Source organism: Gallinula chloropus, assembly GCF_964237585.1.
Source record: "Gallinula chloropus genome assembly, chromosome: 2".
In the NCBI taxonomy this organism is placed as follows: Eukaryota; Metazoa; Chordata; class Aves; order Gruiformes; family Rallidae; genus Gallinula; species Gallinula chloropus.
Window position 1 is genome coordinate 139,465,649 of NC_140086.1, and position 16,350 is coordinate 139,481,998.

The 16,350-nt window shown below is 40.2% G+C and overlaps 1 protein-coding gene across 2 annotated transcripts in view; it reads right to left on the reverse strand.

Moving 5' to 3' along the window:
* Positions 1–16,350, reverse strand: part of CDK14 (cyclin dependent kinase 14) — a gene marked incomplete at both ends in the record, with an annotated part of 247,792 nt that overhangs the window by 134,036 nt on the left and 97,406 nt on the right. For both annotated transcript variants that reach the window (XM_084260301.1, XM_084260302.1), the window contains one exon: positions 11,498–11,577. In XM_084260301.1, the coding sequence (XP_084116427.1) occupies positions 11,498–11,577 (80 nt within the window). The remainder of the gene's footprint in view (positions 1–11,497; positions 11,578–16,350) is intronic.

Here is a 16,350-nt window from a genome sequence, read left to right on the forward strand (position 1 = left end):
TCAATATGCCTACAACACGCCGGGTTTGCTTTAAGTTAGATGCCCTTCCAGGAACTGGCAGCTTCTCACCAGCAGCAATGTAGGCACTGCTACGCTGAGAAAACCAGAAATGGAACATCAAAAGCATCCTGTCCACAGTTTAGTGTGCTAAATGTTTGGGGTTTGTGTTCTCTCGTTTTCTTAATAAAACCCTCACACAATCCAGTGAACGTTTGTAGGAGAACATTCTCACCAGCCCTCGGAGCACACAGAAGAGCAAGTGTGTGCCCTGGATTTCAAAGAAGCAGGGGGGCAAGGCAGTGAGCACGTGTCTGTGTGCACACTACCCTGCCATTTCAGGGTGAAAGGTGTAAAAAGGAGTTTATATTTTTTCTCAGTTCTAAAATTTGGACTACACAAGTCATTTTGCAGCTTCCAAACCAGAACTCCAAAATACATGGCCTTAACAGGTGTTTTTCACTTTGCAAGTAGGATTTTAGATTTTTTTTTCCAGTCAGTTGTATTTAACCTGTTACAATAACTTGAATTACTTTGTCCTCTCAAGTTTTAGGAAACAGGAGGGAAGAAAGGATGTTTTCAGATGAAAGCCAGCCACACTGGCACTGCTATCACCCTGTCTGCAAAGCTAGCATGTACACCAAGATTCCTCCCACATTCTTGACTTTATTGATTGCTTCTGCTCAGGGATAAATTGGTACTAATTAAAACTAAATAAAACCCAAGGTTATTTATAATATAATTAACTGAGCTGTACAACTAAGATGGGCTTCACATGACCCAAGTCTCAGCTTAGGTTATCCATAGGCACCAAAAGGGTGGTAGGAATCTCACACTGATGATCCAGGGCAAAACATTAAATACTGAAATTTAGCTCTCATCAACAGTTCAAGGTTTGAGCATCATCTTAAGTCAAAATCCACAGCATCCTTATTTGCATTAAGCCCCTCCTAGCACCCCAAAATAACAATGAAAGAAAACTGGTCCATAACATTTCTGCTTTGATTAAGGGAACTCTAAATCAAGCACCACAAAACAAGGAGGACAAACAAGCTGTATCAGATCAGAAGGGATACAAATCACCAAGTCCAGCACAGCTGATATATACTTATTTACAAGGCTTCCTTCCTCCAGTTTGCTCTTGATTTGCTTTTCAGTTAGCGCCAGCGAAATCTGCTGCCAGCTGAGAAGCTGTGGAAGTTTGTGACAAGCAGCCCAGACCTCAAAAATTCGGAAATACAGAGTTACAGATTCTACAGCTGTAGTGATAAGTCATGGTGATGACTTTCAGACTCCACTGTCATGGCTTGTATATTAATAAATGGGTCAGAGGTGGAAGGTCATGATATCCTATTAGCAGTCTCTGAACCATCCAGCTCCCCTCCATCCCAGCAGAAAAATGGGATACGTTATCAGCTTCTTTTTTTATACTACTAACTCTGGAGGAACATTTCAGAGTAAAATAATGTGGAAATTAATTTTCATTGCTTTGAAGAAGACAGTAAAGGTCAATTTCTAATTTTGAAATGCTACTCTCTTCATATTGATTATACAGCCTGAAAGCAATAACTCCGCCCATGCTGCAAGACCAGATCCCATTATGAAGCATGTGTTTCAGCTCTGTGTAACTCCCGAATGATGAATCTCCCACCTCTCCCAGTAAAACCTGAAAAATTTAACTAAAACGTCTGCTACACAATCTTCAGCCTATGGAAAGGCCCAAGAGAGGTACAGGAGCCATGTGCCTCCAGAAGCAACAGCAACCAGACAGTGGTGCCTGCAGCATCCAGCACAGCTACACCAAAGAATACAGAGGTTTGTCAAGAAAAAGAAAGCAGAGAGAGGAAAAGAAATAGTGTCTTCTTTTCCTCACTTACGTCATTTTTGTATAAGATGTATTTGCTAACACTTTTTCCAATGTTTTGAATCTATCTTATGTTTTTCTTCCTGGGAGAATGGTATTAGTGCATGCTTCTCATTGACTACAGTGGTTGCTGTTTTATTTCATGTCAGTACAAAGATGCAGGCTACTGAAAATATTCCCCAAGTATTCTGAAGTTTACAAACAACTCATGCTTAAAATCTTAAGCAAAGTACTGTGATCTAAACATAGCATTTTACCGTACAGGGATATTTTACTTCCCTGAGTAGATGACATATTTAGGGGAGAACTGAATCATTACCACAAAATATGGGAATAAAAGGCAGCAGAGCAAAACACTGCAGTGGTCTGTCCTCTTTCAGGCTGCCTGTCTTCCCTTTGAAGGTATGGCATAAGAATCTTTGCCCCTTTCATGTAATTTATTTATAAATTGTGACTTCTACAGATATTAATACAGAATAGTATCGGGTGTCTGGAAATGGACTAATGGCGCTTAATTTTAGGACCTGTTTAGAAAGAAGTTACAAGCTTGCAACAAACTAGTTGGGTTTTTTTTCAAAGGAAAAACCAAACACATGTAGTTATTGTGCTGTTGATGGAAACAAAAGCATTGAAAACAAAGGCAACATTGTGGATCCAGCAGTAGTGTGTGCACATTTTCATTGTTACACTTGTGCCTGAAGAACTAGGACTGTTTCATAACACATTTCTAAATAAATTACACACATCAGGAGAACCAGGATAATTCATTCATGAACTTTCTGTGTTAAAAACACACAAAGCTGTTCTGATGATGTGTTTATGAATGATGGCTGTAGTCAGCAGCAAGAAGGTTGCCACGTTTGTCTCCCACAACTGATTAAAATGGTCATGTTTCATGGGAAGCACTTTATCTTCATCTAGAGGTGGGTACACATCCAGCACACATTAGACATTCTCTGGTTTGATCAAAGACAGTATATGACTCTTCACAAAGGTTTTGGTTGTTTTGGGGACAGGGTTAAGTGGCTTTCTGTATCAAGTCTTTCCAATATACAACAGGCACATGCACACACAATATATACACACACCCACACAATCCTTTCCATACATGCAGTGATGTATTTCCTTTAAGGGGGAAAGATTTAAGGCCAGGAAACCAGACAACCTTCTCACATCCTTATTTTGCACCTACCTAAAGTTGAAACCAGTTCTGTCAAGATACAAAGTCACCTACTAGTTTAGCATGCACAAAAGACTAAGGAGAAAATTCAAGCTAACTGAACTGGTTCAAAGACCGAGTTGCCACCTTCCTCTGGCACTTTCAAAATCCAGGACACAGCAGTGAAAAAACACACAACACTCAGAGGTCTTTGTGCAGATCTAAAGTCCCCACTTCAATCACAAGGCTAAATGGTACTGTCAGTAAGATACTCTTTCACAAAAATCATAGAATCACAGGGGTCGGAAGGGACCTCAAGATAACATCGGGTCCAACCCCCCTGCCAAAGCAGCTCCCTAGCTCATATTGCACAGATAGGCATCCAGACGGGTCTTGAATATCTCCAGAGATATTCAAGGAGATATAACAAAAAAAAAAAAATCCAAACAACCTGAACATTCAGGAGACATTTCTTTGTCTCAACACCAGATGATATCAAAGTTTTATGTCACCAGGTGGCCATGGAAGGTACTGGCACTTGGAAGGGTGCCTTAGGGTCTCTAAGCAAGTCGAGATGCCATTGCTTGTTAGCATCACCATTCACATTAACAACCAGTTAGTATCCGTATCACCAACCCAATCCACTCCAACTGGGTTATGGTGACAGGGTGAAAACTAATGCTACATTTTGTGGAGGTAGCATGTGCTACAAGAGGAGGTAAAATTTGCATACAGCAGAGAAGATGACAGACCCTCACCAACTTCCATGACAGCTGCATAAGACTTCTATAGAACTTGCAGATACATACTATAGTTATGTTTGAAGAAAGGACTGCCACCTTCTTTAACCTCCATATTCTGTAACTGCCATCTTTTATTCTACCCTTCCCGCTATACTATGAGGGACAGCAAGAGCAGCAGGCCAGACAAATCTGTAAGGCAACAGTGTCAACTCCTGCATCAAATGGGGTTTTTTTTAGAAAACTGCACAGAGCAGAAGGCCACAGCAGGGGCCCAAAAGCCAAGTCAGAGAGCCCAGAAACTTAGGTCAGAAGAAGCTGCAGGCAAATGCCTTAATGAGAAGGGTTCAATGGTGCCCCTGAACTACTGGATTCGTAACTTCGTGCTGGAACTAGCACAAGCTCCCTTACCCAACACCTTCCATGTGAATACTGAAGATGCACAGACAACTTTTTCAGTGGAAGTAGGGCAGAGTCTGAAAGGTCTACCATTAAGCTAACTGATAACAAGGATGAAGAAAGGATTCCTGATGTTGAAATGATATTAAAAAAAAATAAAATCAAAAACTCCTCAAAGCATCACCCCATTCTTTTCTTGCTTGAACTGTGCCCAAGAACAAAAGCCAGAAGAAGGTCACAGCTTGCACATCAAAAGTACTGAACAAAGATTCAATTGATACAGCCGTGTTCTGTCTCAGCAGGCTACAGATAAAATATTGGAGGGGGAATGGAAGGAGGACAGAAGGGACGGAATATTCTGGGGAACAGATTTAGCTCTATGAAACTGGATAATTTGGAATTTTCATTTGTACTTTTTAGAAAAGCATGACACTTTTCCCACATGATGGGTGTTCATTATAGAGTCTAAAATATATATCACGATTTTCAAAGGGAAACCCTATGATTTATGTCGCATTTATGTAATCCCAGCTCTTCTGAAGGTTTTATAATTGTGAGAATCACTAATTTGTTAGAGGATAAAAAAAGCAAAAAATAAAAGAAAAAAAGAAGGGGGTGAAGGCTATGCTCAGCCCATGTACAGGAACAAAGGAAGAAGCAGGACAGATTTATCCACCTCTGCCATTTCTGAGCACCCTACATGGACAGCAGCCTTTGTCTGGTCCACCAAAAAGAAGCGAGGAAGGAACATGGTGCAATTTGGGCACGCTGAAAAGCCAGCTAAATCAATGTCACAATAACTTCCTTGCAGTGTATCTCAGACTGGAGAACTATCAGTTCTCCCATGTTCATCTGAGATGACCAGAAATTCAGTTCACCTGTTTCAGCCAGTCAGCCCAACTGCTTTCAGAGGAAGGCAAATGAATACTGTCAGGAAAAAAATATTAGCAGCCAGTCAGTGCTGGGAAGAACCGTGAGACGGAAAGCAGAACAGAGACAAAAGCTCCTGCAGCGTTGAAGCTCCACATCATGGAGGATCTAACATGCCTCCGTCAGATGTACACAGACACACACAAACACGCACGCAGCAGAAAGCACGAATGAAATACAGCTGAAAATCTCAGATATCAATAAATCATCCAGTCATAACAACTCCAGAGATTAATGTTCATTAAGAATGCATATACATTTCTCCACAATATGACAGCATATTTAATATGTTGTAACATCCAAAGATTTGGAAAATTTTAAAAGCTGAGTACATTTCAGAAGGAACATCCTTTTCCAATGGAAAATTTTTAAGTCCAACCTGTCTGAATTTGGAAACCTTGCATTTGGTTAAGGCTGCAGGATGCCTGAAGATTCTTTACTTTTGAAGACTTCTTGACCTTAAATACCCAGCAACAAAGTATCCCAGAGGTTCATGGCTTGTGTGTTTTATTTTTAACAACACTGAAAAAAAGCTGTTACGACTACAAGCTGCATTGGCTTTGGAGAGACTTTACAGTTAATTGAGCTGTAGCTATTTAGCCTGCAGTAGGTTGCCAGCTTTGCCAGCTCTGTAGGCAACTGTCCTTTCCTTTTTTTTTAACTTAAATGCTCCAAAGCAATGTGGCTTTTGGGGAGAGTGAACTTATTCTCAGACTCTAAAAACATAACCCCCCCCCCATAGTAACCCATGTGACATGCTTGCTCAGAATAGTTACATCTCCATAATCTTAAACACAATCTCTTGAAGCATCCCCAAGGCTTGTTGAGCCAGACACATATAAAGCTTTTAGGCATTTCAGTTATGGAAATATAAATTTCTTGACTGAACTTCGTAAAGGAAATGTGAAAGTCCTCCAAACTCCTATCACTCAAAATAAAGCAGCTGTCAAACTTCCCAAATTAAAATAATAATAATAATAATTTTTAAAAAACCTGCAGGAAAAGAACACTAGGTTTGTTTTTTCTAAGAGAATGACTTAGCTTCCAAAAAGGAGAATAATTCACTCCTTACTGGCAGACAAAGATAGGATTCCCATTTCAATTTTCATATTTACCTTCTACCAGGAGGTCAACCAACAATGGCTCTTTAAAAAATATGCATATATTGTTTCACTGTACCCTTGACCTACAGTATACAACCTTCCAGACCCACAATGAATAGGAGGCTTATCACTGAGTCATCTGACAAGTGCCTCATGAGGTCATTTGTTGACTTAAAGTTGTAAAGATCATTATGCTATATATCAGTCAAATATCAGTGAGCTGGATAGTGTGTGCAATAACTCAGGTAATAATTCAATATGAGGTCACAAAAACTTATCTACTCTAAGAATATAATTTTCTGTAGCCCTTCCTTAGATGGCAGGAGCACAGACTGTGCTATTTTTCTTGGATAATACAGAAGCACAGCTGCCATACATCACTTGCAGTATTGTTACTACAAAGCCGTATTTTCCATTGTGCACCCATTAGAAGCACCGTGCAATAAATTACACATTCACTTGGGTAAGAGCTCTCTCTTGGGAAACTGCTGATCTTCCCTGTACTTTTTTCTTCGCAGTTACTCCATGTCGATTTTCCACAGATAAAGTTTTTGTCAAGATTTATCCCTTCCAGCCTGACAGCTTCAGAAGGGGAGGCCTCAGAAAACCTCCCAACCCGAGAGAGTCTGTCCAGTCTGGGACATAAAGGCGGACTCACATTTCCTTCTTAAAGACCTTTTAAGGTCTTCATACTGTGCTTCTCTTCTTCCCTCCTATCACACAGTGAGGCACCGATGGAAGCTGTCTGGACCTCTGAAGACTTTTGAAGATGCTTTGTGGCCAAGAATTAAGCACCTCTCCTCCCTGCTCTACGCTGGCACTCAAATGCTTTAAGTTTTCTCCCACTCGTCACAAAACCAACTTACTCAGTACATATGCTGAACTGCTCTTTAAAAAAATAATTTAAAGAAATTCGTTAAGCAAATCCACTCTTCTTTCTAATTTTGTAATACATGACAGCTGGCTGTTCCCAAAGCATTTATGTGCTATTTTTACTCACTGCTATCCACACTCCGCACTAAGGTAACAGCCTTCGACACCGGAGTAGATGGAATATTATTATCTGGGCAACTGTCAAACAAAAGATGTAGAGACCTGAACACTTTCAAATAGGAAACACAAACAGGTACAAGTACATATTAATTATAAGATATAAATACAAAAAATAATAAAAAGAGAAAAATAAACTAAAAGTTGCCTAATCACAGCATTTAAATGGCGAAGTACAAAAACACCTTCAAAACATGCTTGGTTTTGATTGTGCTTTGAGACATCAACTAAGCTTATGGGAAATGAAATGTTACCATATAATAAACCACTAGAATAGAGTTTTCTTACTAATAGTAAATCAAATTAAGCAGAGCAAAAGAGTGTCAATATCTCCAGGGGTAGAAAATGAAGACCAAATACAAAACTCTCACAGTTAGGATGGGGAAGAAATAATTTTATTGCCCAAAAAAGGAACGCAGCAAGCAAGTTAACTTCAGAAGCAAGGCAGTGATAAAACCAAGGGGTGTTTGTCTACATATATAGGCAAAAAGCAAAGTCTTTGTCACGCTGTATACAAGGAATATTATTCCTCAGAAATCAAACAAGATAACTACAGAATTGTAAATCAAGCTGTTTCCAGAATTAGGATCCACCACACAGTTCAGTATTTAGACTAGATGAACGTATGATATTACAGGAAATTAAGGGGATGAAATATCTGAGATAAAAGTTAATGTCAGTGAACTTCTCCCCTGGCTGCAGTGGATTTAATAACACTTCAAGTCTGACACTGAAACATCTCTAAAGAGCTAATAATGAGAGTTACAGTAAAAGAATAAAGCACAACTATGCTAACGTAGAAAACAAATAATTTGCTAATTTGTGTTCTACCAAACTCAGTTTAAATGAGAAAATAGTGTGTAAGTGACTTTCAGGCTCCATACTGTCTCAGATGTCACAGTTGCAGGCACCTTTAGAATATGACAGTAATGTGGTGGCCTGCACCACTCAAAATATATGTGACAGAAAACCATATAGGTTTAAAACCACTAAGGTATAAGCATATAGTCAATTGCAATTTATTCTTTTTTTTTTTCTTCTTCACCTTTTCTTTTTATTTCTTCTCAGGCTCTTGAAAGGTGAATTAGGTTATGCCAGAATGAGTGAAATTCAGACTGAAACATCCCGTAAACTGAATGCCACTAAATGAAAGCATCAAAAAGCTGGACCAAGCTCAAAGAGCTAAATTTGCCTCGCACTGATGGAAAATTAGACAATAAGAAATAAGTCAAGGTCAAAACCTGCCTGGCTTCTCCATTATGAAAGAGTTTGGAAAGAAACGCCCTCCAGCAGACCTCTGGCTCATGATAGCATACATGCATTTTTTTGATTAGGGCAACACTACTCCACAGATAACTGAATTTAGAAGTTGATCTCATCTTCAGTGGTATTTGTCCTTGTTCTAATTGCCCCAGTCTAAATTATAGGATGAGAGCCTTCAGTCTGCCAATGGTAATCAAGAAAAATCTGCTTAATGCAGGATCCCATTCTTAATGTTTTTCCATCTCAAACTTCTCAGATAACTTCAAGAGCTTATACAAGTATTTATTCTTTTTTTTTTCCACCCATGTAGCCAAGATCAGCCACAGCTGCATTACAGAACCCAGCATGTCCAAGAGGGATTACATGCTGTTAGGATGAAAGCAACAGCTTCCTCGGGTCCTGCTAGTGAAGTCCGCAATTGTAGTATTACTACCAACTGTAGTGTTACCATGAAATAATAGGAGTCTGGCACAACGTCACTGAGATTACCTTCTGGAAGCTACATTTGTAATACAGACTTTCTTCCTTTTCTGGTCCTAATATTTGTTTCTGACAAAATAAAAACAAGCAGCAGAAAAGCCAAGGCCAATCTAGATTCCACTACACAGGGGACAGGATTGCATTTGCAAAAAAAACCCCAAACATAAACAATCAACCTATAACCTGAGTTTGACCCCACCTAACCAAGAGTCTACAAAATTGAAGGAAAAACCCTCTCATTAGCATCATACTCATAAAATCATAGAATATCCTGAGTTGGAAGGGGCCCATAAAAATCATCAAGTCCTGGCTCCACACAGGGCCAGACAAGTCGGAGCACATGACCAAGTGGATCGTCCAGATGCTTCTTGGTCTCAGTCAAGCTCAGTGCTGTGATCACTTTCCTGGGGAGCAGCCTGTTCCAGTGCCCGACCACCCTTCCAGTAACGAACCTCTTCCTAATATCCACCCTAAACCTCCCCTATCGTAGCTTCATGACATTTACTTGGGTTCTATCATTGGTCACTAAAGAGGGACACCAGCATCTGCCCCTTCGCTTCCCCTCATCAGGAAGCCATAGACCGTGATGAGGTCTCCCCTTGTTGGATCTAGTCCCAGTTTAGAGGAGTACATAGAAATACAACAGATGTGTATATTGTTCCATCAAAACTGGTGAGACAGTGCATATTTATGAAAATATATATTAAAGAACTTTATGAGCTTTCCTGGACAAGGGTTTTGTTCTACCACTATTAAAGTATCAGAATTTTAACTGGCTTCAACTACAGTGCTGTAGTCATGGCTAAAAGGAAACCCTCCCTGGTGACAATGTGAAAAGTATTTTCATGCTAGTGTGCCTTTATTATTTAAAAAAAAAAAAAATCAAGTGGAAAAATATCTGTTCTTGCTCCTAATGAATACTTATTTATACTGAGTTCACACAACAAACTATTTATGAAGGAAAATACGTTATACTGTATTTGACAGCTATAGCACTATAAACTTTCATCTAGACCAAGCTCACACTAAAAAACCTTTCAAGTGTCACTAAAAAGGCTCAAGAAAGCCGTATCTACTATTTTCTTACTAAGTCAGTACCGTATCAACTAAAAACCTGGAGAACAATAAACATATTTGAAACACAGTCTGTTAGCCTTGAACTTGGCATTACAAATACTGAAAGCTGCACTCGTAACCCTCCATACACCTCGTTATCGCGGCACAGCTGCAGGGACAGACAGCTCACAGATAAAATATATATCGTTCTGAATTTATGTGTCAGATCACTCAATAATAATTACTCAAACAAAGCAGTACGGAGGAACTGCTGAAATTCCTTCATAAATTGGCTATGCATGGTTCTCCCTCTTCCGTGGAAGAGCCCCCTTTAAAACACTAACCCTTGGGATAGAAATCCACAGTACTTTAAAGGCTTCTAACTTCAGGGTGTCAATCATGTGAAAAATGGAATTATTTCCCCAGTCTACCCCGAAACAGGCTCATCATACAGATGGACAGAAGGTGTACAGATGCTGCAGGAACTTAGGCAGGAGCAAGAGACAAGGCAGCCACAGCTGCTGGCACTGCGGCTGTCATGGGCAGGAGGCTGCACGCCTCCCACGCAGGGCTGTGCTGCGGACCCTGGGAGGGCTGATGTTCTGCTATGTCCCTGGCTCATCCCAACTTAGGAACTGCACCAAGATAGTCACCACAGTATTAAAAGGTCCCTCAAAAGCCACAACAGTCTCATCTCTTTAGTCCACTACCAAACTGAGCTGAGGCTGAATCAGTACTGTGATGGCAAACTATTTCTCTATTTGACTATATTTTACTATTTCTCTATCAAGGCTCATTTCCAGTACCTTCTACCAGAGGAGGCCCACACAGAGAAGGCACATCCAGGAATTTCTGCAAAGGAGGTCAAACTGGCTGGCTCAGCTAAAGTAGCCATCACTAGGGACCACAAGAGGCTGAGAAAGGACAAAGGAGCAGAGCAGAAAACATGACAGGCATCTCTGAGCAGGCTAGTCCCCACTCCGTGGGGAAGGAAAACCAAACAAAAGTTAGTCCCAAACTACACACAGCTTCTAAGACACCTGTACTTTTGCTCCCTGATCTTCTGATTGCCTTCACCAAGAAACACTATTCTTTACTTCATGCTGTGGGTATATGCAAAGTTACATCTATCTTCATCTGCAGTGCTGTCTTCAGGCAAGATGAACAACTTAAGACAGTTCCCTCATCTTCCAGAGTAACTTCTCATGCCCATCTTCAAACATGCTCTTTGGTACTCATTTGTATAGTAAATCTAACAGAAGCCAAAGCAGAGGCAGAGTTGCATTCTTTAACAAGAACTCCCACACCAGCAGCTTTGTCTTTGAAGCACCAAAGTTTCTTCCTACTGTATAATTTAAATTCTCAAGCTATTTTCACTATAGCATGGCACAGAATTAAGAAGTGCAATGTAATTACAAAAAACCCCCATGTATAATCATTAAATGTGAATGCGTACCTTCCCTGATAGCGGTAAATGGGGTTCCTTCCTCCTCTTGTAATCTAATCACCTTCAATGCCACCAGCTTTCCATTTACCCTGAAAGGGAAAGAGGGGAGGAAAAGGAGAAATAGAAAACAAAAATTAAAGCAGAAACAGTATTCCTCGTAATAGAAGTTGTTTCCTATCATGTACTTATTCAATTTCTTCCTGTCAATGCCAGTGATTCATTTATAGCACTGTAAGAAACAGTTCATAGCTTCCATAATGTCAACTTTATATTTTCACACTCAGATGCAATCCAAGAAATGATCTCAGTTTTCTGTGAGTCAGTCTGTTTCCTTTCTATCACAGCACTAAACTGAAGCTTTGTTAAGAAGTATCACACTGTAAAATACAGTTTTGAAGTATCTGTCCTTATATTTGATCAAATTGTTCAAAGGTGGCACATGACTTTCATCAGTCAAGGAGTATATCCATATTTACACTGATGCTTCCTTCCCACTGTATCACACCCATAATTAAGGCCCACAAAAGGCTATGGAAGCTTCAGGTGGGAAATGTTTTTTAGGTCATTCCTGCCATTCTGACCATACACGAATCACATTCAAGGCCCTGCAAAAAAAATCCAGCTGGTTCAAGTTTATTCAAATTAAATGTCATGAAAGTTAAAAGAAAAAAAAGACAAAAATTGGTACCGATCACCGTCCTCAAGAACAAGCTTATACTCTGGAACTTTAACAGACTCCTCAGGTATGACAAGCAATGCTGAGAACAGAATACCAAAAAAGGCATAATACATTATTATTGTTATTGTTACTTATTTATTTCTGTAAAAGCAGAATTAGCCTTTGTAGCCACAAAGCCCAAGGAAGCATTTGAGCTTTCACAGAATCACAGAATTATAGGGGTTGGAAGGGACCTCGAGAGAACATCGGGTCCAAACCCCCTGCCAGAGCAGGCTCTCTGGCTCATATTGCACAGATGGGCATCCAGACAGTTCTTGAATATCTCCAGAGATGGAGACTCCACCACCTCCCTGGGCAGCCTGTCCCAGGGCTCTGTCACCCTCACTGTGAAAAAGTTCTTCCGCATGTTGGTGCAGAACTTCCTGTGCTCCAACTTGCAGCCATTGCCCCTTGTCCTGTCCCCACAGACCGCTGAAAAGGGGCTGGCTAATTCCCCCTGCATTCCATGCTTAAGATACTTATAGACATTAATTAGATCCCCCCTTAGTCTTCTCTTCTCAAGACTGAACAGCCCCAGTTTATTCAGCCTCTCTTCATAGGGGAAATGCTCCAGTCCCTTAATCATCTTCGTAGCCCTTCTCTGGACTCTCTCCAGGAGATCCCTGTCCTTTTTATACCAGAGAGCCCAGAACTGGACACAATACTCCAGGTGGGGCCTGACCAGGGCAGAGTAGAGGGGGAAGATCACCTCCTTTGACCTGCTGGCCACACTCCTCCTGATACACCCCAGGATCCCATTGGCTCTCTTAGCCACCAGGGCACACTGCTGGCTCATGGCCAACCTGTCATCCACCAGGACCCCCGGGTCCTTCTCCATAGAGCTCTTCTCCAGCAGGTCATCCCCCAGCCTGTACTGAAACAAATGGTTGTTCCTTCCCAGATGCAAGACTTCACGCTTGCTTTTATTGAATCTCATCTGGTTTCTCCCTGCCCAGCTCTCCAGCCTGTCCAGGTCTCTCTGGATGGCAGCACAGTGTTCCTGCGTGTCAGCCACCCCTCCCAGCTTTGTATCATCGGCGTACTTGCTGAGGGTGGATGCTATTCCCTCATCAAGGTCGTCAATGAAGATATTAAACAGGACTGGACCCAACAGCGAGCCCTGGGGAACACTGCATGGAGGCAATTCCCAGTTGTGCTGGGCTCTAGAAGATGTATTCATTTTTCTAAGCAAGATGACACGGACACCTACCATGTCTGAATTCACCTTCTCCCTCAGGCTTTTAATTTTTGCAGCTAGATGACTTCAGTGACAGGATGGCTACTTTCTTGCTACTTCTGATTATTCTTCTTTTACAATTGCCAGAACCGAATTAGCCCTATACAGGGCCACACAGCATCGCATAATGACTCTTAAGAAACCCCAGTTATCAAAAGAAAACTCAGCACGTCCCAACTCTTCACAGTACTTCAGACTGGCACCATTTCAAGTCTCAGGTTGCTAGTCACTGCTGAAAGATGATTATCAGCTAAACCCTACTGGATTATCTAGATTCCTCCTTAAAATTGCCTTACATATATTTTTGTTTTGATTTAAGCAACACTTCTGGCATCAGTAAAAGATAAGCCTTGCCCCAAGTAACTTAATGTGTCATACACAGACAGGAGAATAAACCATAATAAAGCAGAAGTAGAAAGACTGATGACAGACATGCTGTTCATATATAAGTATAGTTTACAATCTCTCCACTGGTGCTCAACCCTACCTATCACATACGTATGAGACACCTGGATAACTTCATTATTTTACAACAGGTGAAATAACTGTGCAGAAGGAGCCTAAATAAGAAAAGCAAAAGCATTTTGCTCAAGAGGTACTGAGGAAACAGGGGTGTGGAGTCTCTTGCCAGAGAGACAGGCAAATAGCACACAGCATCATGTAGATTATGGTCTTTTTAATCTGAATTTCAATGTTCCATTGATTCATGAAGAGTAACAAATAATGCAAATGACAATAGTATGGGACTAATTTTAAAGAATTCACAATTACACAGAGCAGGTGGGTTGTGCTATTTAGTTATCATTGCCACTTTGTCATTGACACCTGTCATCATCTTGATAAGACATCATGGCAACTCCTAATACTATCAAAATGATCAAACTAATCTCTAGTGTTCCTCCAGGATTTCATTCTCCCCTTTAGTATTATTTATCTCCAATATATCAATCTATAGCTTCCAGAATAAAACAGCCGCCTTATTATTCTCTCCTACCCAGTCATTAAAACCTTCTTTTTTCAGCTCATATTCCTATAAATAGGAGTATATGAATCTGGAAGTGTGAGAAATTATGAAATACCATCAATTGAAAGAGAGAGGTGTGTATATTCACATCCTTTAACTGGTATTCCACTGATGCAATCTGAGGATACAGTTAGATGATGCTGAGGAGATGAGCTAAGGGCTTCCTTAGGGTATAGCCTTGATTCTGCTAAATCCTGGCCATGCGCTCTTCCTGCTGCCTTGCATCAGCTCTCATTCCTGCTAGAGCCTAGTGTGAGACTGCTCAGGGAACAGAAACAGAAGACTGGCTCTTCCAAAAGAACTAATGCATATTTTAACATGTGATCAAGGCATTTTTCACATTCTAGCAAACACAGATAGAAAAGATATGAGAAGGACTGGGACCACCTCTTGAGAAGCAGTGAGCCATGGGATCAAGCCAGCTATGTCATAAAATTCTGCCCTAAATCTTGTGATGACATGCCAAAATAACATAGCAATTTCTTTAGAAACAGCGCTGAAAAAGAAAGACCTGGAGAAAATTACCTCTGCAACCTATCAGAACAATCTTCAATAGTGATCAGATAAGGTTAGCAGAATTCATCCCAGATATTACTTCACATTTGTCTTCCTCAGCTTTCAAAGCATACTCAGTATTTTCATTATTTTCAAATACAAGCAGAAAAACTGACAGGCAGACAGCCTTTTAGACAGTGAAGAGGCAACGCTGCTGCCCCTTTTAAGATCTAAGATTCATTAAACCACCTCTCTTGCTCACTGTCCAAAGTAAACAATTTCACAGCTTCTCAAAACAATACACTTAACTGGGTCAAGGATTTCACTTATCCTATGACCATCCTGTCAAATGCCTCACTAGTTCCTGTTACAGATAATACTGATTATAGAGTTCTTTTTTTTTCCTAACTTACAAGCTGTCCTCCTTCCTAAATTAACTTGCTCTTTCTTCAGAGAAGTGACTGAAATCCTGGAGCCTCTCTAATATTTACACAAAGCTACTTTACTCAAATTACCAGCAGCTGAGGGACAGTTTTCCAGTTGATGGAAATCCAGCATTTCAATGTTAATCGCTTCTAATAAATTTCTGATTTGATATGCAATGTAGGCAAAAGAAAAATGAGTCTTAATTGTTTTATGTGGCATATAGTAAAAGCCTGTAAATGATAAAAAATACAAATGATCCAGATATTACAAAAAATGCAAATATAATGCGTCATTCTGCCTTTTCTGAAACAGCGCATATCAGCATTGCCAAAATAAATACATTTATTAAAATGACCATTTATGAGAAAGTAGGGAAGATTAGAAATTATTTAATGCTTTAATGCATCATTAAGAGCATATAATACTGATGAATATCAAGTGACTGATGACTTAATTGGCTACACTGGGGATAATGCTGACGATGCCACATGAGAAGAGTACAATAACACTATTTTCTAAAGTTCTTCAGTTATATTTAGATGCAATATATGTACTAAATGGAACGCATTTTAAAGGATCAATTAACATAAAATTTTCCATTCTGATTTCAATCTGTTCATTTAATAAAGTTTTACCACTGACTGGAGTTTCGGCTCAGTTTGTACCTCAAATAAGTGGTAAGCTTGGGAACATTTCTGCAAAGAAAAATCAGTAGATGGTATTGGGACGATGCTCTTCTGTGTGATACACACTTCAGGAAACTAATTCTTACAGAAAAAAGCGACTCTCCATTGTTAAATATTCATTTACACAAAAAGCTCAAAGTTTGATGATCAAACCCTGAGAGTATCTAATTAGATCTACTCTTAGTGATATTAAAGCCACGAACACCCCAAACAGACCATGGTGGCCTATCAAAACCAGGCTCTGCCAGAATTTTCCTTTGAAGAAACCTGACGGCA